Genomic DNA, 23533 nt, shown 5'->3' on the forward strand with positions numbered 1-23533 from the left:
AGCTCCCCATTAGTGTAGTGACTTGTTTTGACGCTGTAGACACGTTGAAAATATGCCTGCTGCGCTGCTCTGAAGTGCAAATGTGGCTCTGTCACACTGCTGGACCCAGAATGACACTCTTTATGTATGAGACACAGAATTGTGAAGCGGTCATCACTGGCAGCAGTGTTTTGTGTAATCGTTCAATGAATCTCTGGGTCCCTTTGAGTCGATAGCATATCTGTACTAATGATGCATCTGACCTGAACTGACTAGCATGTCAAAGCTGTAATATGTTTAAAGAGGACAGTGAGCTTGGAAATATGATAATTGGAATCGTAATCATCTAGAATCGCGTTTGTGGAGGTTTTCTGCTTGTGTATATTATTCTTATTATATCTGCTTTATTATTATTATTATTATTAAAAATTCCCTCCCTTGCCAGTGTACTAACTAGAAGCTGAATGATACACAGCCCACAAGAAACTGGATTGCGTGGATTGGTTATTCCAGGCACATAGACACTTGGGCTGTCCTCGACTAAGGATTTTTCAGGTCGACTATTTTTTCTGGTCGTTCATTTTAAGCATTAGTCGACTAATTGTACGTTTATTAATAAACCTTTTAAATCATAATAATGAGCCTTTAATTGCCTACATAGCCTAATAAGCACTCAAGCACACGCATAAAGCCTTCCACAGCGCAACAGCAGAACTAATGATTATGAATGTCAGGGAAAAACAGTAAGGAGAGTGCATTAACATTTTAATAACTGGTGCTTTCAATAGTTTTCGGTTTAAGATATGAAGTCGATGACACTGACTCATCATCTGTGCAGTAGTGATGCGCCTGTGTACATGTTTCATATGGATTACATAATCAGAGAATATTTGTTTTGATTTGAATTAGTCAATTTGCAAGTAGACATTTCACTCTCTATAGATATATTTGTCGGTAAGGCAAAGATATACACGGAGTTTCACGCTCGAATTCACAGAGACCAAGACGGCAGAAAGCACATCCTGTTTGCTTTTTCTTTATTTTACAAAAGCGCAATGTTTTGTTGTTATTGTGAGTGCCCACAAATAAAAGTAGAGTCTTATGTATTAATCTTATCTGTATGAACAAGTAGCCTATTTTAAGAGCAAGTTAGCACTCCAGTGCCTCCATCTCTCTTACAGTTAGCATGCTTCAACACTTACAGATACCTAAACAGTGCACATTTTTCGAGGTTAACGTCAGATTGAGCGCCATTAAAGCTGTAAATACTTACACATTTCAGATGATAATCCATATTTGAGGTCGATGAATGAAAGGTGAGCGTTTGGATGTCCTGCCTGATGTACTGTATTACTACAAAGACCAGCTGTTAACGATCTGTCCGTCACAGACTGCTGATTCTTTATTTAGTTTTTCTGCAACTAAGTGAAAATAAAATGTTGGTTGACCAAGCCTCTTCTGGTCGACTAACACGTAGTCGACTATTAGGGGGGCAGTCATAATAGACTCTCAATACATCTGCCTCCCATTTCTGGATTTCATATTGGTTTCCATTGATCAGGTTCCATATTTGTTGTTTGTTGAGGAGTTGTATATTTATAGTAGTTAATATCAGTAACTTTCGTACTCTTTTAGTTCACTTTGACTGTGGACTTGAACAGGTAAATGCAGGGTCTCTTTTCTCAGAGAGCTCCTGATCAATCTTACCTCCAAGCGTTCCAGTATGGGCGCGATATGACAAGGAGGAGGAATTCATCAAGCCTAGATGAGCTTCCTCGCTCTCTGAGAAATGCATGTGGCCTTTAAGAGTGTTGTGTTTCGTTGAATAGAAAGATGACTCGGATCACACTCATTTGCCCAGCCATTTAGCAATATATGCTTAACGGATGCAAATAATGTAAAGTCTGGAAGTAATATCCTATCTGTCTGTCTGTTTGTCTTATTTAACTGCTTTTCATGATCATTTTAGCACAACTTTTCTTTGACCCAGCTCTGTTTTTTGTTACTGTGCCATTAAGAAATAGATCCAATGGATGATCTTTTTGGACTGGATTGTTTTTGCTGAAAGTTACAGTATGGTTTCATTGTACACAAATAGATGATATTACTCAAAGACCAGCGAAAATTTGCTTCCTCCTGTTATGACCTCTGTAAAACACAACTACAACCTAGCAACTTTGTGTTGTGCACTTAAATTAAAGATGCCATTTATTGTGGTTTTGCCCCCTCTTATATTACATTTCTAAGACCGCTATTATTCCCTTTTTTCTCCTGCAGACACTGGAAATTGAAATGTCACTTGTAATCTCATCAAGGTGAATCAGTGGCGTGTGAGATGATTTCCGTGTGTTTATTATTCCGTCACCTGCTGGAGTCATGTGGTTCAACCCGATAACGCTCACATTTGACCTCGCAGTATGATGTTAATTAGCACAGAGAGGAACCACATCTGGATGCGGATCCCAAGATTCATGCATGTGACCATTTTTGGTTAAAGGGGTCTGTCATGAAACATTTCTCAAAATTGTGTAAAATTATTTTTAATCATTTAAAACTAAATTATAAAATTGACTGAAATGATAAAGGAGGAATAATATCATTTATTTTTATAAAAAAAAATGTATAAGACCACTTCTGTAATATAATGGGTGTTGCAAGTGAAATTTCCTACTATCAAATAAATGTCAGACATATGTGATTATATTATACCGGAATTAAATTAGAATTACATTTCAGTTTGGCCTGTGATGTAATTTCCTATAAATGTGGTTACAGAGAAGGCATTAGACATTTATTATTAGTCTTTTATTGGCTTTGTGAACATTACCTACAAATGAAAGCATAATGAAACCCATTTTTTTAAGGTGTTTATAACTGTATTTATTTTATTCTTTTACGTATTTCCTTGCAGAAGTACTCTTAGATTAAACTCTCCCCTGCAAATCTCCTGAGACCATTTAAGGATGATTATTATTCCCAAATAATGTCAGTGTCTGGTTCTGTCAACATGAGTATATTGCAAACAAATGCAACTAAATTTAGAAAGTAATATTCTATGTGAATGAGGTATTGCATTAGTGTACTGGTTTGATTAGACGTGCAAAGATGTGTTGTTTTGTTGCCTAGGCGGCATTTTAGCTTAATGAATAATCCTCCTTACTTGTTTTAAGGGCTTCAGTTTTAGACCTGTAACATCAACAGAACTCCCAAAATATCCATCCACTGGTGAAGCTCCCCAAGTTTGGGGGGTTTGGGCTCTAGACAATGTCAATCAGAGTGAAAACTGAAGGATCTTGTCTGTCATTGGCAACTACTGAAATCCAATTTGAAATGAATAAGGAGCAATAAAAAAAATGGCATTTATTTATTAAGACTGATTTTATTTGTCATGCACAACATGGAGTGATGCACACTAGAGGTGTGCTGTTTAGATCGAGTTTGTGTTGAAGATCTGCAAGTTATTTATTCACGTTCTCTCATTTAAAATGCAAATAAGTGTAAATGTCAGCATTGTCATGTCTAAAGAATGGAAGCTTGTCAGGTGAAACATGAGATCATTGATGCATTTCAGTCAGTTTGCTATTTCATGCCAGACGTTAATCCTGCTCTGAGGCTTTCTTAAATATTTATTTTTATGTAGACTTACATTTTAACAAAATGTAAAGGTGCAATGAAAAAAAAACAATATAGTAGTGTGTAAATTTTAACTTATTCCCCCGTACACATTGCAACAAAGCCAAGTTGTAACTTATGCCCTGGGAAAGTTACCTAAAGGCTGCCACAAACTGACAGTCAGACATTAGTGAACATTGGTCCATTGTTGAAAATCCACTTTTTGTGGTGTTGATTATGTCGGCACTAGTTGGGGGCTTCTTTTAGGCTGTCTTCGCATGTTGAATCAGCGGCAGGCAGTCGTGAGATAGATCACTCTTATTGGCTGATCAGCTTAGCGAATCAGTTCACAAGAGAAAAAAAAGTGAGGTGTTGAAAACGAGAAAATTACAAAGTCTAGAAGACACACAGAAAGCTGTTCTAATTTTACGCCATCTTCCTTGAGCATCTAATACATATTCAAAATGGTAAGCAAATGCTGCTTCGTTTATGGTTTTTAGTTCCGCGGTCTTGATTTGGGTATCTCTTTTTGAATAATGAATATAGACTATTGCCACCTGCTGATATATTCAGTTATAGGGATATTTCTCCAAAAAATGCGAATTCAGTCATTAATTACTCACCCTCATGTTGTTCCAAACCCGTAAAAGTTTTGTTAATCTTAGGAACATTTTTGACTCTATGATGATAGGACTGTTTAGAGTTGACAGGAAGCAAAAGGGTCTGTGATTCGAACTCGGGACACCCGAGTGCGCTATGCAATGGCGCTGTATGTTGACACGCTGCCCACAAGGCTATCGACGCCGACCACATGGATTGTTTTAGCAATTTCTTTACTACCTTCCTGGGCCTTTCAGGTTTGAAATGACAGGAGGGTCAGTAATCAATGCAAATTAGTCACAACACAGTTGGCTTTTGTCACTTCTAGTGTTTAATTGTCAGATTGGTTTGTCACAACATTAAGAGAGAAAGATTTTTAGCTTTAGCCCACCTGTTGGTTGATCCTGTAACTGTGGCTGCGGAGAGCATCTTTCTCCGTTGTCTGACTAAAGCCCATTGAGTTGAATGGGAATGCTACCAGATCATCAGATATTGCGCACCTCCTTACTAACATCATGAGGCCGACAGACACCCAGCCTGGATTCACGCAGAGGCTTAGACACCATAGACTGTATAATCAGACAGTGATTCAGCAGTATGACTCAGTTTTTGTTGTAGACAGACTAGATTAGCTGTGAAAAGATGTGCGAGTGTGTATGTGTGCTGAATCATGATTAAGGATTTGAATGCTTTATATGATACAAGCGATTCATTGGTCCGCCATTTGTTCTGCTGAAGCATGCACTTTCTTTATCAGTATATAGGCTAAAGATCTCATATGTTAGCTCAACCAAATGTACATACTGAACAGTTCGTTCACATTCAAAACACTGTCTGGGGGCTTTACTGTTTTAGAAAGCAGAAGAACTGAATTAGATGTGGGAGTCGACTCCTACAGTCAATTTGCCACAAGCAACTGTTGGCCCGCCTGAGAGAAAGAGTTCATTTGATTATGCTGTTGTGTGTTTGCACAGCTATAGATATACAATATTTCTGTATTTTTCTTAGAGATCTTATCTCAGAAACTCACACACAGACATGTTCTGATAGACTGATATGCAAGCATGCTATACATAAAGATGACTCTCAGTCACGCTCTGCCAGCTTTCCTAACAGACTGGCGTTTAGAGTCAATATTTGTTTTTATGGCTTCCTTTTGGAGTTAAGTTATGTTTTTAGAGTCAAGCTTTTGGAGTTAAATTGTTTCTTCAAGTCTTGTTTTTAGTTTTGCTTTTGGAGTCAATTCTTGTTTTTTGTTTAGTCAAAACTCAAGTCTTAATGTAAGTCTTGTGATTGGAGTCATTTGTTTTTTTTTAAGTCAAGTCTTGTTTTTATGACTTGTGTTTAGAGCCATTTCTTGTTTTTGAAGGCGTCTTGTTTTTAAATCTTGTGTTTGGAGTCTTTTGTTTTTTTTAAATCTTGTTTAAAATCTTCTTTTTGGAGTCATTATTTATTTTTATTTTTTTAAGTCAAGTCTTGTTTTAAGTCTTGTCTTTGGAGTAATTTGTTGTTTTGGGTTTATTTTATTTATTTTAAGTCAAGTCTTGTTTTATGTCTCTTCTTTGGAGTAATTTGTTGTTTTGGGTTTATTTTATTTATTTATTTATTTTTAAGTCAAGTCATGTTTTATGTCTTGTGTTTAGAGTCATTTCTTGTTTTTGAAGTCAAGTCTTGTTTTTAAATCTTATATTTGGAGTCATTTGTTTTTTTTAAGTCAAGTCTTGTTTTAAGTCTTGTCTTTGGAGTAATTACTTGTTTTCAGAGGTAAATTTTGTTTTCAGTCTTGCTTTTTGAATTAAGTTTTATTTTATGTATTGTCTTTATTTTCTGTTTTTTGGAGTTAAATTTAAAAGTTTTAAGTCTTGCTTTTTGAGTCAACATATTTTTAATGTCTTGATGTCAACATCTATCTCAAATGCAAACAGACACAATGTTTGGTGTGTTTAATTTGATATTTCTTATTAGTGGGAAAAAATAAAAATAAAACACTGAATATATATATATAAATTACAAAAGCTAAGTTTTACAAAAACAAATAGACACTTTACCATCCCACATACTAATTTGATCAAACAAAGACAGGAAATATTCAGCAGACACTTCTGGAGAAGTGGTGAATACAAAATGAAGTCTCCTATTGTGACGGCTGATTTGTTTTCTTCTTCTACAGGTGGGGCACACAAGGAGATTTCACCACCACACACCCCCTGCCCGCGGTCAAAGTCAAACTCTTCACCGAAAGCACTGGAGTCCTGGCTCTGGAGGACAAGGAGCTGGGCAGGGTGAGACCAGACTCTGTCCTTCCATCCACCGCTAAAGTTTACATCCAGCTACTTCTGTGTTCGATCTGGACAACATGCTCAATTATTGGCTGATGTTGTGGGAACAGATGTTCTGCACACAGTGTGGGCATGTGTGTTTGTATGAGTGTGAGGGGAAAGTGAGCTACAGGCGAGGAAATCTCTTGTGATTAGGGCTCATGCTCCTGGAGTAACAGATGGAGACTTCCCGTTAGAGACTCGCACCAAACAGACTGCACCTCTTCCATCCATTTTCTCCTGCTGTCTCTCTCTGTTCATCAGTCTAACCCTCTTTTTCTCTCCTCTCCCATCCTCCCTTTCACACCTATCTCTCCAGCTGCCTGTCCAGGTGTATCTGTCCTAACAACGTTTTTCTCTCTTGCTTTCTCTCATTTTGTGCAGGTGGTCCTTCACCCCACTACAAACGGGCCCAAAACGGCAGAGCTGCACAAGATGGTAGTGCCTAAGAACAGCCAAGACGTGGATCTGAAAATCAAACTGGCGGTCCGCATGGACAAACCCCCCAACATGAAGCACAGCGGGTACGTCTGTGATGACGCTCAGTCCTGACCCCCAGGATCTGAATACGTCCTCATGTGCTATTATAGAAGCCACGAGAAGAGAAGAAACAATGCACAGATGAAAACTACAAATAGAAAATCCATGGATAAATAAGTTTTATTCTCACAGTTAGGAAATAATCAGCATTATATCAGCATAAATATAGAATAAATATGTTAGTCTTAAAGCAAACTTGTAATGACGGTAATGGTATTTGTCAGTATGTGTGTGTGTGTGTGTGTGTTTTAGCATTTGACTGAAGGGGAAAAAACTAACAGCATTCAGCTGCAAGCAAGTTTATATGAATTAGGTGCTTTGGACAAAATGTGGTTATAGTGCCACCTTGTGAGCATTTATTATTCGTGTGAGTCTCCTCTTGTTCTCCTCTTGTTACACAGAACGTGTATTAGAATAAGAATTCAGATTTGGTATTTTTCAAAGCAACACAATTGCAAGGGAGGAGAAAAAACGACGGATCCTTCTGTCTGTCTGTATTTACTCATCCAGACTGGGCTCTGTCAGTTAATACCACAGTTCTCAAAAGTGAGTAGCTATAGTGAAGATGTGCAGGACCAGCTGCTGGGGTCCTTCCCTCAGCAGGACGGGGTCAGGGGTCAGATCACTGCTAATTGCACAGAGGCCCTGTGTGCTTCCTCTAAAGAGCGGCTCCCTGAGAGGCCTGCTCTAATTGGCAGAAACCTCTTCAACCTGCAATTACCTTTTTAACAGACCGCACAAGACATCGCAGAGGACCACTTCACACAGATATACCATTCTCACACAGATACTGTGCTGAGAATCACATTCACATCAATTGTGACATTTTATTTTGATTTGATCTAAAATAAAAATTCAAATTTTATTTACTCCCCCTCTTTCCATTAGACGCTTCAGACAATATTTTTAAATAAACTATACTAGAAAATAGTATTTTGGTGCATTCAAGTCAGAAAGACCACATTTAGAAATTGAAGGTACATGAACGCCACAACTCTAAACTTTCTTTTCTTTCGATGTACACTCTTTATTCGTCATTTTGTAAAAGTAGTGTTTAAATACTTTGTTGTTGTTGTTGTTGTTGTTTTGTAGAAATGTTAGACTGCCATCTTTCTCTGACCAAAGTGACTTGAACACATTTGACGTCATAATTACGACTTCCCATCTCGTAAATACGAACTTCCCAGGAGGACTTGAACACAGCATTTGACTCCTCCAGCATAATCCAAATCTTATAAAGCCACATTTGTGTGAGGAACAGGCTAAATTCATGATGCTTTTTGGTCGCATTTGAGATTTGTAAGACCAAAATCGTACCGTTTCAGTCTTAGGTTTTGTCCAATTACTCATTACAAACACCTGATGACTGTCCCAGTGCATGGGAAGAGAGAGAGAGTGATCGGTGGGGAGATTTTCAGGTTGAGTGCACCCCATTAAAAGAAGCCATCTGTTTATCAGCAGAGCGACTGAAGAATTGGGAGCCATTCAGTTTTGTGGAGTGACCCCACTGTGGCCCTGAGAGAGAGCCAGTCTGATCAGTCTGTCTCGGTCTCACTTATGCTCACTGCCTCTTTCTTTCTCTCCCATGCTCCTTTTTTACTTCTTTTTGTATGCCTTTAAAACCATCTTTGCCCTCTTTCGTTTGAGGGCCAGGGCACACATTAAAGCCCTTTTTACACGTTTGCATTTTTCTCTCATAAAATCTCTTTTAACCTTACCCTTCGGTTACAGCCGCACATCGCATTTATGACTCACTGATTTGTTATATTGCATGTCATATTTTATACTACCTATGCTAAAAGTTTAATACGCTCTTTTAGTATTATTTCTATACCGTAATAGTATTTAGCAATATTTTTACATTTTGTTATGTTTTTGTCATTTATTTATTCATTCATTCATTGTTTGTTTGTAAAGTTTTCTCGCCTCGCCTCGCCTCGTTTTTTTTTTTTTTTTTTTTTTTTTTTTGCAGTTTTTTTTTTTTTTTTGCAGTTGTAGTTTTAGTAATTTTAGTACATAACAACAAAAAAAATTTAAATTTCTTTCTTGTTGTTGCCAAGGCACCATTTCTATTTTTTCCTACAGGTCCCAGACCAGAAATATTCACTAATATTTTTTTTTATTTTTTTTTTTATATGTAATTTCAGTTAAGTGCAAAGAATGAAGGAACAATGTACTGAGAGCTAAAGTTATGTATTTCTATGCAAATCATTCATGATTCAGTTTTTAGATTTATTTTTACGGCTGGTTTAAGTTTTATTAATTTGTCTTCCAAAGTATATTTTAGTTAGTTGCCGTTTGCAGCATTTCTAATTTATTCTAATTTATTTAAATGTAAATTTTATTTAATTACTTTTTTTATTATTTAGTTTTAGATAACATTAACAACACTGGTTCAAAAGCAAAGAAACAATGTCCTGACAATTACAAGAACGCATTCCTATGCAAATCATTATTTAAAAAAATTGAACATATATTAAGTCACTAAACTAAATGCCAGATTATTTAATAATGCCTTTTGAGTTCGGAGTTCCAAATCAGTTCAGTTTGTGTTTCACGAATGAGGCCCAATTAAAAACCAGTGTTTTCTGCAATACTGCCATTAAACCACATGGGGGCACTACAACCGTTATAAAAACCACTCACATCTGACATGTAATGCCTCTTTTTTCTCATAAAGACTATTTCCTCAGTGTTTAATAGGACTTTTCACAGTCATATTGACATAAATTGTGAGGTTAACATTTGTATCACGTTTAAAAACTCATAACTTGCATTGTGCAATTTATCCGAGTGATAAAACCTATAGACTTTTTTCGGATGTTAATGAACGATGAGAAGAACAGATTATTTGTAAATTAAGTCTTTTAGCAAACAAGTTGAGTGCTTCCTTTTGAGTAGGTTAGAACAAATAATAAATCATATCAGCTTAAAAGGATGAATCTGGCTCAATTTCAGTTTTATTTAGCCAGTGTTGTAATTTAAACTGATTTGTATTAATTTTTTTTACGATTCTTTTTGTGAAATCAAATATTCCTTGTATTTCTGAATGAATCACGTCGAACAGTTAAAATGCTATTAATCCAACTCTTCAGTTTTTGCATTTGCTGACTGGTTTCTACCTAAGCTACCTGCACTACTTGCAATGTTTTGTATCTTCAGAAGATTGTCATCATTATTATTATTATTATTACTATTATTGTTCAGATTGAGCTGAAGTTGGCTGGAAAGTGCCTGCGGCGCGCCCGTTCACCCGGAGGTCGTCTCGCCCGCCGTTATCCGGCCATTGTTGCCATCTAATTGGGATCATGTGTATCAGAAAGGTGTCGGAGAGTGAGCTGAAAATCACTTTCACAAGTGGATGATTACCTCTGCCACATGTTAACCCAGACTGGCCCGCTTCCATGCACTCACTGCTCCCTCAACCTTGACTGGAGCTTTCCCCCCACAGGCGCTGTGTGTCCATTTCTGAAGAATTGATTTCACCTCACCCATATTTCTGCACACATCCTTCTGTTTTGTCACAGTTCTGAGAATGTGCGCTTAATCAATAGCCGATGTTTTTTCCCCTCTGTCATTGAGTGAACCGGACAGAATTCAGGCGTTTGGGGAATTAATGAACGACTGCAAGTAAACTCTCTAAACTTTCTATAAGGGTTTTTAACCTGGGCTTAATCGATATGATGTTATATTTTAACATGATGATTTTTTTTTTATCATGTTCGTGAATGAAAATATCGTGGGACGTTTCTGCTGTCGATCTGATGAATCCATGACACTCGTCGTAATATATCTTTATTTCTCTGTAGGTATCTTTACGCTTTAGGCCAGAGAGTCTGGAAGCGATGGAAGAGGAGATATTTTGTGCTTGTCCAGGTGGGCAGATTTCCTGATTAAAGCTTTATATATACATTTAATTCATCTGCTGAAAAAAAAAAAAAAGGTTTTCAAATGATTTTATGAAGTTTTTCTTCCCCCCAGCAAATTAATTTTTGAATGTCTCACGCATTTTGTTTTTACAAATGTAGTTCTTGTTGTTTTTCTGAAGGAAACTATTTTTTTTGTGTGTGTAAAAGAGTGCTGCATCATCATTGATTTAATAAAAAAAAATAAAATAAAAAATGCGATAATCAGATGAAAGAATCAGCAGGTTCTGTTGTTGAATTTGATGTGTAACACACACACACACACATAAAAATAATAACAATAACACGGCTGACCTGTCAGAGAACATTGTGACATCATCATTATTTTTAATTGGTCCATTTGAGTAAAATACCACAATAAATTCTTGCAAAAAAAATTATAATGCTTTACCTGCATTTGTGACATAACACAATTTTGATATAAATTCAACATTTTTTAAGCTCTCTGTACTGTACAAATATAATAATATAGTTTTACAATTTAGGATGAAGAAAAAAAAGGATTGTGTTAAGATGTTTTCCTGTGTGTTGTGTTGTTCAGGTGAGTCAGTACACATTTGCTATGTGCAGTTACCGGGAGAAGAAGTCCGAGCCGCATGAGCTGATGCAGTTGGACGGGTATACGGTAGATTACTCTGATCCGCAGCCAGGTACACGCACGCTTCAACACTAATGCTCGTGTGGGCGTTTAGATTTTACTTCAAAATTGGATGAATAATCATGGTTAAAATGAATTTCAGGGACCTCTGTCTTAAAATTGCTGCTTTCGAAAGAGATTCACATTATGAGCTTAAATGAAGCGGGGACGACTTGTAGAAAACCAGAATATAGTTAATTACACGGAGTGAAATGAGGTGGAAATGACATGTAAGGAATTAGAAATGTTTTGAAATGTTATTTTTATATAGATTTTTATACACAAATGAGTATTAAATGTTTAATGAATATCTGTATTATGTTGAAAGTTGTATATCTGTGTTTATAATCATTTCATAATATATTTTATCAAAATATAAATATCTATCAAATGTGTGTGTGTGTGTGTGTTGTTTTTTAATGTTTATTAGAATCCAAAGCAACTTTATGTTGAGATTATTTTGGTAGCACTTTAGTATAGGGACTAATTCTCACTAATAACTAGCTTAATAGCATGCCTATTATTAACATATCGGCTGTTTATTAGCATTTATAAAGCACATATTATTAATTGTGACCATATTCTACATCTCTAACCCTACCGAAATACCTAAACGTGTCAACTGCCTTACCAACTATCAATAAGCAGCAAATTATGAGTTTATTGAAGCAAAAGTCATAGTTAATGGTTTGTTAATAGCAAGAACTGAACCTTACAATAAAGTGTGAGCATTATTTTTTAGCATCAGCTGCATGAAACACATTATTGTTGATGTGTAGATGCCTAAATAGAGCAAGAGAAACACTCATGAGCGTATTTGTCAGTGAAGTGTTCTTGAAAGAAAAAAAATGACATATTAATTGCTAAAACCAATTTCTGCAGGTCTTCAGGGAGGCAGAGCTTTCTTCAGTGCTGTCCGAGAAGGGGATCTGGTGGTGTTCGCCAGCAATGACGATCAGGATCGCGCTCTTTGGGTCCAGGCCATGTACCGTGCCACAGGTCAATCCTATAAACCAGTAGCGCCCGCCCAGAACCAGCAGAACTGCAGAGGAGGGAATGCCCAAAAAGATGCCCCCGTGTCCTTACTCAGTATGTTATATGAAGTGTTTTAAATATGTGTTTTTTAGATTGTGATTTTCTTGATTTCAGACCGTTTTTTGAAACCCTCAAACCTAAAATAAGGTGGGCTCTTTTCTGCCACCTTCAGCCGTCTCCTCCTGAAAGGACTTTGAAATCGGAGGTTGTGGTGGCCAGCCATCGATCCATCGGGCCGCAGCACAGACACAGTCTAAACAAATGTCAGCGGGGGGCTTGAATAACCCAAACACTGCTGCTGAGTGAAAGGAGGAGCACTTACACAACTCAAATGCTACAGTTTGCTCACTTTCAACAAACGGAGAGTGAGCCGAATGAGGTTTATATCATTATCGCCTCTGAAGAAGCGTTCTGTGTGCTCCAGGGCATTCATTTAACGTAAAAAAAGCTAAGGAACATGGCTTAAAACTAGCATTTTGCTCATAAATCTGCTATATAATCACTATAAAGCTTGCTTTTTGAGCACTGATGGGGATTGTGAACATGAAAACGGGCTTTTATGAGTTAATAATGTGCATGCGCTGGCACTCGACTTCCCAAGCGCCGCCGTTTGACTCCCATAAAATGTTTTTCAAGGTCTCTTCATTCTTGTCTTACTGGACTTCATACACATCTTTTCATGCCTCCAAGGTTCAATGCAAAAGCCGAAGCGAATGATGGCGAATTGTTTGATTAAAAAGAACATTGAAAATTTCCTCGGATCGCCAAAATGAAATGATTGCCCGGAAATCATCACAGTCAGTGATAACCAAAGTATTCGGCGAGTTAAAAGGTCATGCATTTTTTCAGAAATACTTCTTACAGATTGAATTTTATCACTAAATGAAAGCGAATGCCCTTAAAATCCAGTTCCATTTGACGCCCGTTAACAAAATCCGCCACGTTTCAGCGAGTCGATGAAGTTATTAACTCGTCCTGACATTGGATTTCCTATCATGGATTGATTCGCAGAGATCTGTCTCGCCACCTTACGCTCAACACTACCCGGAGTCCTCTCATAGCCAGATCGCTGTTTCATATCTGAAGGAACGCCGATGTCTTGTCCTGCCTCATTAGTCTTTCTGACTCCAGCTGGATTCACTTGAAGCGACCCGCCGAGCCGTACCTGCGATATCGCCCCTGCTGCCATGTTGATACCTGTCATAAAGCTCCTGTCCGCCTTGTGGAGAGATGTCAGATGGATGTGACTGCTGGCCTGAGTGCCTGGACCGGGCCCCTTCAGCTGGGATTAAAGACGACGCACCCCCTCCGCACTGACTCCATCCACTTGTCCACGGATAATAGCGGTAACTTGAAGTTGACACGGATCAATGTGCTGCTCCTGTCAAACCCCATCCGTCACACTCTCGACGTGGATCAATAACATGCTCCTCATTTGTCTCTTCTTTTTCTCGATGTAAGGAACATAAAATGACCTACATCGAATTAAAAGAACAGACAATGGGCCTATGGTTTTCGATCGGGAGATCGTACTTCTGAGCACCCAACAAGTGATGTTTTGGGGGGCACCAACAAATGCCAACACTGCTTCCAGGCAAGAACGGGGCTTTTCACCGTCAATACCAAGTCGTTGGCATGCCAGAAATGGCAGCTTTAATAAAAGCAATCACTAATGCTCGTCTCAAGAAGGTGCCGCTGGCCATGGAGGCGTCAGGAGACGTGTCTCAAAAGCCTTGGTCTTTTGTGGTCCTCGAGAAGCGAAGGCCCTCGCTCCGCATATGTGGGCTCTCAACACGCCGCCAGCGAGTGTTAGGCTTTTCACGGACCTCCCATTAGCCCGTTTTGAGGACGTTTCGTGAAAGGACTGGAAATGAACTTGGGCACACTTTTAGTGCTTTCTCCTGCTTTTTCTGCCTTGCTTCTTTCTCTCGGCTCCTTCTTTTCCTGACCCCTCGGCCCCTTCGCAACATTTTTTTTTTTCGCTCCTGCATTCAATCCCCCCCCACCCCCTTTCCTCTCTGCCTAAGCCGTGTCAGGAAGTCTGAATGCGTACGTTGGCGAACGTGCGCCTGCGTTCGTCCTAATTACAGCGCTCTCATAAAGGTGCGCTCCTTTTACTCAAGGTCGAGACTCAATCAGAATGAGTGACATCACTTTTATACAACTCGCCTGTCTTCACCAGTCGCCCAAAAATCGCTTTAAGTGCTTTGAAGTCACACGTTTTTGTTTATATTCTGTTTCCACACAGCGGCGTTTTAAGCGTTTAATGCGTTAAAGATCAGAACGTTCAGCCCGTCGCAGCTTAGCGAAGGCTACAGGGTGGTTTTTTGGCCAGACTTGGCCTTTATTTTAAAAAGGCTGAAGGCTGGTTTGAATGCAAGAGGTGTTCGATTGATAAATTAGAGCACTTTGGGGTTGATATTTATGTGGGCTTGTGGACAAAGTGCTAATATTTTACAGCAGTTTACAGCCACGCTTCGGTAACGTTTCAGAGCGCCTGCCAGCTGAAATGTGGAAAACTGCGTTTCACAGTGTAGCTTTGGCCAAAAGAGGTGAAATGCAAACACTCAGGCTGTGTACGGAGATGGAGAGTGTGTAACCAAACACAGATTTCAGGCTTTTACACAGCGCTTCAATGTGTGAACCACACTTGTGTTCCACTACGGTGGCTTCCTTTGAATAGCAGTACATATAAAATTGTTTGCAAGATTTATTTGGCCTTTTATATAATGCTAATGTTTGTTTCCTTTGCCCTAATGGACGTCTTTATGCATTTACAGCACAAACAGGCATTAACTGGCCATCTCTCGTGGTGGGGATGGGATTTTCAGCACAAAACGGTGCCGTATGCCAGCGTGTGCCAGATTTGTGACTGTGTGTGTGTTTCTGGCGCAGGTTTGGAGAAGACTCAGAGACAGGGAGTGGAGGAGCTCATCTCTGCCATGCCATGCAACTTCGACCACGCCAGCCTGTTCTTCATCCTGCAGAAACACACACTCATACACCGCATGAACGACTCATTTTCCTGCCTGGTGAGAGCACAAAAGTGTGTTGCGATGGAGATGATGTGTTATACTTTCAAGAAATATTTGGTAAAGACAGTAAAGATATAATTTAGGTAATAAGTAGTGCTGTCAAATGATTAATCGCGATGAATCACATTCAAAATAAAAGTTTTTGCATACATATTATATGTGTGTGTACTGTGTTAATTACTATGTATATATACATAATATTTTGAAAATATTTACATGCGTTTCCATGTATATATTAATATACATATAATTTACATTATATATAAATATATTTAATATATAAACAACATATTTTTCTTAAATATATACATGCACGTGTATGTATTTATATATACATAATAAATATACACAGTACACGCACACATTATCTGAACAACAACTTTTATTTTGGAAGCGATTAATCGCGATTAATGATATGACAGCACTAGAAATAAGTAAGCGCAACATCATTTGTACGAATGTATGTGTTTGACTTGTAAAGAATAGTTTGTGTGGGAATCATATTGTTTTTTTGTTTTTTTTTCTATATGGGTTTGACTCACTAATAAGAAATTATTTATAAGTATCATTCATTTATGAATCTTTTGGACTAAATTGTGGTGTTAAGTGGTTTTATATACAGTTGAAAAAACGGCTAATTCAGGAGTAGTTTGGACTACACTGGTTGCGCTACGTTTTTAATAACTCGCGAATTGGTTGAACTACATTGGTTGCGCTATATGGTTTGACTCACTAATAAGAAATTATTTAGAAGTATCATTCATTTATGAATCATCCATTCAGGAATAGTTTGGACTACACTGGTTGCGCTACGTTTTTAATAACTCGCGAATTGATTGAACTACATATATATGGTTTTGACTCACTAATAAGAAGTGACTCATAAGAATCATTTATTTGGAAATCAGCTGGACTACACTAATCATTCTGCATGTTTTTTACTTAATAAAAAGATGGCTCATAAGCATCATCCCGTTCAGGACTACATTAATCATAAGGAAATGATTCACTTCTTCGGGTATCATCTGAACTACATTGGTTGTGCTAGATGGGTTTGATTCACAAGAACTGGATAATAAAAATGACCATCATCATGTGCTAACTGCCCTATGGTTTTGATTTAATGAGAATAACTGATTTGTGGGAATCAATTGCTTAGCAGTTGATTTGACTACAGTGTAAACACTTGTGTATTTTTTGATTCTTTAAAGAGAACCGACTCATAAGAATCATTTGGGAATCACTGTTTTTTCTGAATCGTTTGTTCAGGAACTGGTTGGGCTACATTCGTTGCGCTATATGGTTATAAATTACTGAAAATCATTTATTCAGTTGTTCAATTTAATTGTTTTGGTGACACTGGTTGCACAGTATGTTTTCGATTCACTAAAAAGAACCAGATCATTTGTTCTGGAATCGGTTGGACTACACTGGTCATGTGAATGGTTTTGATTCTTCCAGCATAGAAGAATCATTCTCTCAGGAATGGTGTAGACTGCACAGGCCGTGCTGCATGGTTTTGATTTATTTCATTAAAATGATTCATTTGTTTGGGAATCATTAGGCTCTGTATGTTTTACACTCATTCCCAGAATTAGCATAAAAAGTCTGTTGATAACATTCAGGTCTTGTCCTAAGTGAGTGTGTGTTGTGTAGTGAAAGTATTAGATATGGAAGGGGTTTCTATGACTGGAGGGGAGGGTTGTAGCCCTCCGGCTGAGTCAGGGCTCACAGTTAAGACGGGGATAAACACTTTCAATCAATACAACCCAAATAGGAAAACCATCCGCTTGCATCCCGTCTTCTCCATTTACTGCCTTGAACACAAGATCCCTGCTGAGGACTGAGTATGTATGTTTATGTCTGTGCGTGCTATAAAATTGGACCAGTCGTGGGGCACATATAAGCATGAATTGTCCCCAATAGACTACAAGTTTGGTGGAGGTACCAAACACAGCTAATGGTGCAAATTCAATGCTAGTTTTTGTATGTATAACTCAGTACACAGTGTATAGTAATATGCAGTTGTCATTTTCCCCCCATTTGGTGTTAACACACTCATTGTGGCTCCGTACCTGCTCTGAGTGAGCACCTTCTGCTATCCATTCAGCTTCTGAATGACTCCGTCTGCGTTTGGCTCTTTTTGAAGGCTCTACAGCCTTTGTTCAAACTTCTGTGTTCGGCAAAAAGAGAGCCACAAAAGCCACCTGAATGTGCTGCTTTTCCCATGCCTTCTGGGATGTGACATCTGTGGGGAGTGGGCCTGTTTTCAGGCAAGTGAACAGGGGGGGAATGGGATTTTTCGGTAAACCACATGCATACTATGGTTGCCTACTTAATGTATCTTGTAGATTATGGGTCGCTAGTGCAATTTTTGCACTAAAATGCAATAGAAATCTTCAGATGTTCCAAGAAAAAACATTCTCAAGCATTCACCTCTGTTAACCTGCTAGTTTCATAATATGTGGTTGTTGTAACTTTACATGAAGTTACATGCTTGTTTAAAAAAATTTTACATTAAAATTCCATCTCACACCCCCCAACCACACACACAAAAACAAAAAAACTATTATTATTATTATTATTATTATTATTATTATTATTATTATTATTATTATTATTATTATTATTATTATTATTATTATTTAAAATCAGATTTGAAATTCGGGATCATACTGATATTTTTCATGTGTGTTCAAACCGAACTAATTTGAGTCATATACTGATTTTAATAATACATAGATGTAAATAAATATACAAAAACAGATGTAAAAATACAGCATGTGTATGCATAATGTATAAAGGTGCTGCTTTTAGTATAAATTCTCATACATAAATATGATTAAAATAAATTATTTTAATATAAATTCTTATATAATAACTTACTCCATGACAGTAATACTTTCATAAACATTGAAAATCTTATAATTTATTAATGTAATGCAATAAATATAAATTTATTTATTCCCCTATATTTACACACACACACACACACACACAAACACACACACATACACACACACACACACACATATATATATGTATATTTACATACAACAACAAAAAAAATGTTTACTAGTTAATGTACAATTTGTATAATACAGCAAATGCAATTTCTGGACAAAGCCTTCAAGTCTCAGATTTTCAAGCTCATTCCAGAACTCCCAATCAATACATGTAGCCTCAAGGAAAATCAATAAGTGGTGCTGTTGTAAAGCAGAACTTTTTTTTCTTTTCTTTTTTGCGTCAGCTGTTGTTTGATACAGGGATTAGGCTCAGTGAGCTGTTGGTGATTCAAAGACCAATATTTGGGTTTTTCTCCCTTGACTACAGGGAATGTGTACACTGGATTCATTGGCCTGCATGTGCATCTTCGGAAGCGAATAAAAAAAAAAAATTTGCAATCAAAAAGTTCAGGCTGTGAACATGTCTTCAGATTAGGGGCAGTGATGACCAGTCATGCTCCAACCTTAATGTAATTACTAACATCCCCTTCACCCTCCATCCCATAATCACACATTCTCCCTGGGACACACTCCTCCACATTCACTCTTATAAACAACGTAATGGCCTCTAGATGGGACATGAAAAGCTTTCTATTACCATCAGTTACTGCTGGAAATAAAGTGATTCATGACTTGACCACACAAGAGACATGTATGAAACTAAAATTATTTGAAAAAAAACCAAAAACAAATACATACACTTTGTGTGTATTTAATTTGTTTATATCTTTTATGTTTCATACATGTCTTATGTGTGATCAAGTACTGAAACACTTTATATGTGTGTGTGTGTGTGTGTGTGTGTGTGTGTCTGAGTGTGTATTTTTTTAGATATGTTTACTTATTTACTTACTCTGACAACAGTAAATGCCTAAAGTATGTATAGAAATATAATACGTATTAATATATATTCCTATTAGAAATATTAATAAATAATATATAAATAATCTGTATTTTCTTTCTTTTACCATGCATGTTTGTTTCTCTCAGTAAACTTTCTTTGTATAATATGTGTTAAGCCAAAAAACTAAATTGGTTTTGTCGTCCACAAGCAAGGTTTTGTCGTCAGTCTCTCCTTCTGTGTGTGTGTGTGTGTGAGAGAGATTTTTTATTTTTTTTCCCCTGACAAGGAGAGCCAGACTGGGCCGTGTTGGTTAGGATGATGCTGCTGCCGTCTCAGTCGGTCGTTAGCGGTTAATTGAGCGCTAGGAGCCAAGACACGAGCAGGCCATCTGTTTGCCAGAGTGGAACATCTTGTGGCACTCAGCTCGGCGCTGGGCCACCGTGCCTCAGCCCTGAATGGTGCAATATTAATAGATCTGACCAAGACGGACTGTGACAAAGAAGAAAGTTGCAGGGAAAAAGTGGAAAGATGGGCTGTAGCTCAGGCCTATTTTTTTTATTTTTATTTATTTTTTGCTGGGCCAGTTGGGGAATGAGTTGAGATTTGCACTTGCCCTTGCAATATTTCTACTGGCTCCAAAAAAATTATAATTGTTTATTTAGCATTTAAATATTTTGAGAACTCATTATATATTTTTTGCATGTCACAAAGAAATATTAAAATATTAATAATAAATAGTAATATAATAAATATGAAAAACTAAAAGAAGAGCACAGCAACATATTAGGGTTTTAAGCAATAATATCTTGAAATTATGTTTATTTCCCTCCATGAGACGAAAATTTTAAAGATTTTAAGTAGGGATGGGCATTTTGTGCAAATATCACATTCAAATATATGAGCTCACAAGAAATGAATATTTGAATATTCGTTTAATTAAATTAAGTTTAATGAGACAGACCTTATTTTTCAGCAACATTTATTGTGTCCGTCATTTTGAACAAGCTTACACACAATAAGCTTGAACATTACACATCGTGTTTTGTAGCTGAAAACCTTTAACAATGCGTGTGGCGAGTGGGGCGGGGCCGAGGGACGTGGGAACGAGGAGTGAGGCCAGGTGTAGTGATTGGAGATGAGCTACACCTGCGCCCCACCGCCGGTCTTGAGTCCCACGTAGGAGACGGAAGGATATAAAACTGGAGCGACGACAGTGAAGGACGAGAGAGGACCAGGCCTGGACAATTTTTTATGTTTTGGCTTTTATTTGTGCGCGTCAGTCGCCGTGAGGGGCTGACGCGCTGTTTTGTGTTTATTTTTGAATATTAAAGTGTTTTTGATTGTGCGCCGGTTCCCGCCTCCTTCTTCCCGATGAATAGGAAGTTTTTTATCGTTTACAGCGTGCAAACAAACAAAAGTACAGATTAAAAGCAAAAAAAAAAAAAGTGAACAAAGAAAAAACGTAAAGCAGGCTGCAGCAATTAATACTACTGTAGAACGTAGCCTACACTTAACTTTGAAACTTTTAAACTGTAAGCAAATCTTTTTTGCTTTTTTTCTATTGTTTATGTTCTTGTTAAGAAATACGGGCATGTAAACATGATCGGGGGAAGTCGGCTACGTAGTCTGTTAACAATAAGACGTTGGCGGGACTCACAAATAACGGTGTGCTAAGTGAATAAGTTTTGTGAATCGCTTCATGTTTTGGTTTCAACACTAAATGGGATCTTCATCTGGTGGAATACATTGCTCCAGCAAGAACTGTTCACACTCGTCTCGGCTGGACTCTGTAATCATCGCTGAAGAACTGGCTCAGCCTTTTCAGACGAGCGGGCATTGCATCCTCTTCATCGTTGGTGGCGGCTGCTGCATCCGCACCACTCGCATCAAGGAAAATGTTCTGATAATGTTCAAAAAAAAAAATTTTTTCTTACTTCTCTCATGTTATCATCTAGAAACCTGAGATGTTTGTGCCGAGGGTCTAGGGCAGACGCGAGAAGAGGAGTTTTCACTGCATTCTCCAAGTTAGCGGTGTTTATTTGTTGCTTGAGAGATGCTGCAACAATGTTCTTGAATTCGGTCACTTTCTGTGATTCTCCATGGCATATTTGAAGTACTGTAGGAAACCGCAGTTATAAGTCATTCATTAATAATTTTTTGCTTGCATACATCTTCAAATATGCCGTGGAGAATTATTATTTTTATTTGTATTTTTTTTGTGAAATTCGAATATTATCTTTATTTATCGAATAATTAGAGCAGAACGAATATTAGAATGTTCGACTATCCGTGCACACCCCTAATTTTAAGAGTTAAAAAATTATTACTTTTAATAATAGTATTTGTTCGTAATTAACTTGTCACTAGTTATAGAAGCCCTGTGGACATCAGAAGCAAGTGCCCAAATTTAAATTAATTTTAATGTTTTTTCCCCCTCATTTTCATTTAAATGCTTAAACTGTAAAAAAAAAAATATATATATATATGTATATATATATATATATATATATATATATATATATATATATATATATATATATATATATATATATATATATATATATATATGCCGTTTACTCCCCCAATATACTTTTTTAAGATAATTGGATTATAGAACCATTTCAAGAAATAGCAAATAGTATTGTCACACACCTGGACTCATTTAGTGTGTTTTTGCCCGTGACCCAGTTTGTGTCTTCGGTGTTTAGTTTGATTAGTTCCCAGGTGTGTCTATTATCTTCCTCATGTGTTCCATGTCCCTGTTAATTTAATGATTCCATCCACCTGTGTTTCCCCAATTATCTGTTGTACATAAGCCTTGTCCTTCAGTTCTGTTTTGTCGGGTCTTCTCACTTGTGCTCACTTGCTACTTACGTGTGTCTACCTCTGTGCTCCATGTTGGATATCCCCTGTGTTGGATATATTAAAAACCTTATTCCGTTTATCCTCGACTCCGTATTCCTTCAGGCAGCGTAAAACCGTGACAGAAGACCCGACCTGAAAGAGAAAATAGAAAACTGCGTGTTCTTCCCTCCGTTTTGCTTTTGTTTTTTCACAGACCTTTCTTTTCTTAGTGTCTATGGATCCCCTCTATCGTCCCGAATTCCTCATCCTCCTGCTGAAGCAGGAAGGGCGTTCTCTCGAGGACCATACCAGACAGTTTTTCCTATTAGCTAATGCCACCAGCTACCCGGACGGCGCGCTCTGCACCTTCTACAACACCAGCCTGAACTCCAAATGCAGAGCGTTGTCGTCCGAAGATGGTCCTCGAGAGGATTTCGCCGCATATGTGGAGTGGACTCTGGCGAGAAATGGGTCACCTCTCACCGTCTGCCCCATAGAGGACCTCGCCAGCCCCACTCCCGACCCAGAGACCAGCCAGCCACCATCACGCCGCACGGAGCCAGAGCCCACCGCAGCCGCAGAGCCCGAGCCATCCACTGACAGGGAGCCGGAACTCGAGAGCGCGACTGACCAGGTGTGTGAGCCGGCAACACCGTGCATCGTGGGAGTCCTCGTGGAGATCGAGGGCGTGGAGGAAAGCCCTGCCCACACTCCTGCGACTGAGGGTGAGCTGTATACAGTCTCTGAAGGTCATAAGGAGCAAGCTCTGGATCTGATGGACTGGTCTATGGAGGTAATCCCTAATTTTCCTGTTTCCCCGCTGGTTCCGTCCAGCCCTGATTCCCCTGTAAACCCTCTCAGTCTCCCACTCCTACCTCCTCCAGTCATTTCCTCTGCTCCATTTCCGCTGGTTCCGCCCAGCCCTGAGTTTTCTGTTTCTCCGCTGGTTCCGCCCAGCCCTGAGTTTTCTGTTTCTCCGCTGGTTACGCCCAGCCCTGAGTTTTCTGTTTCTCCGCTGGTTACGCCCAGCCCTGAGTTTTCTGTTTCTCCGCTGGTTACGCCCAGCCCTGAGTTTTCTGTTTCTCCGCTGGTTCCGCCCAGCCCTGAGTTTCCTGTATCTCCGCTGGTTCCGCCCAGCTCTGAATCTTCTGTTTCTCC

General features: G+C 38.3%; 1 protein-coding gene across 15 annotated transcripts in view; it reads left to right on the top strand.

The window, feature by feature from the left end:
- The window catches only part of cadps2 (Ca++-dependent secretion activator 2), a 123725-nt gene that overhangs the window by 60361 nt on the left and 39831 nt on the right, over positions 1 to 23533 (top strand). For all 15 annotated transcript variants that reach the window (XM_026202844.1, XM_026202847.1, XM_026202848.1 and 12 more), the window contains exons 7-12: positions 6362 to 6473; positions 6894 to 7033; positions 10859 to 10925; positions 11517 to 11625; positions 12495 to 12701; positions 15543 to 15679. In XM_026202844.1, the coding sequence (XP_026058629.1) occupies positions 6362 to 6473; positions 6894 to 7033; positions 10859 to 10925; positions 11517 to 11625; positions 12495 to 12701; positions 15543 to 15679 (772 nt within the window). The remainder of the gene's footprint in view (positions 1 to 6361; positions 6474 to 6893; positions 7034 to 10858; positions 10926 to 11516; positions 11626 to 12494; positions 12702 to 15542; positions 15680 to 23533) is intronic.

Source organism: Carassius auratus, chromosome 25, assembly GCF_003368295.1.
Source record: "Carassius auratus strain Wakin chromosome 25, ASM336829v1, whole genome shotgun sequence".
NCBI classification, from domain to species: Eukaryota; Metazoa; Chordata; class Actinopteri; order Cypriniformes; family Cyprinidae; genus Carassius; species Carassius auratus.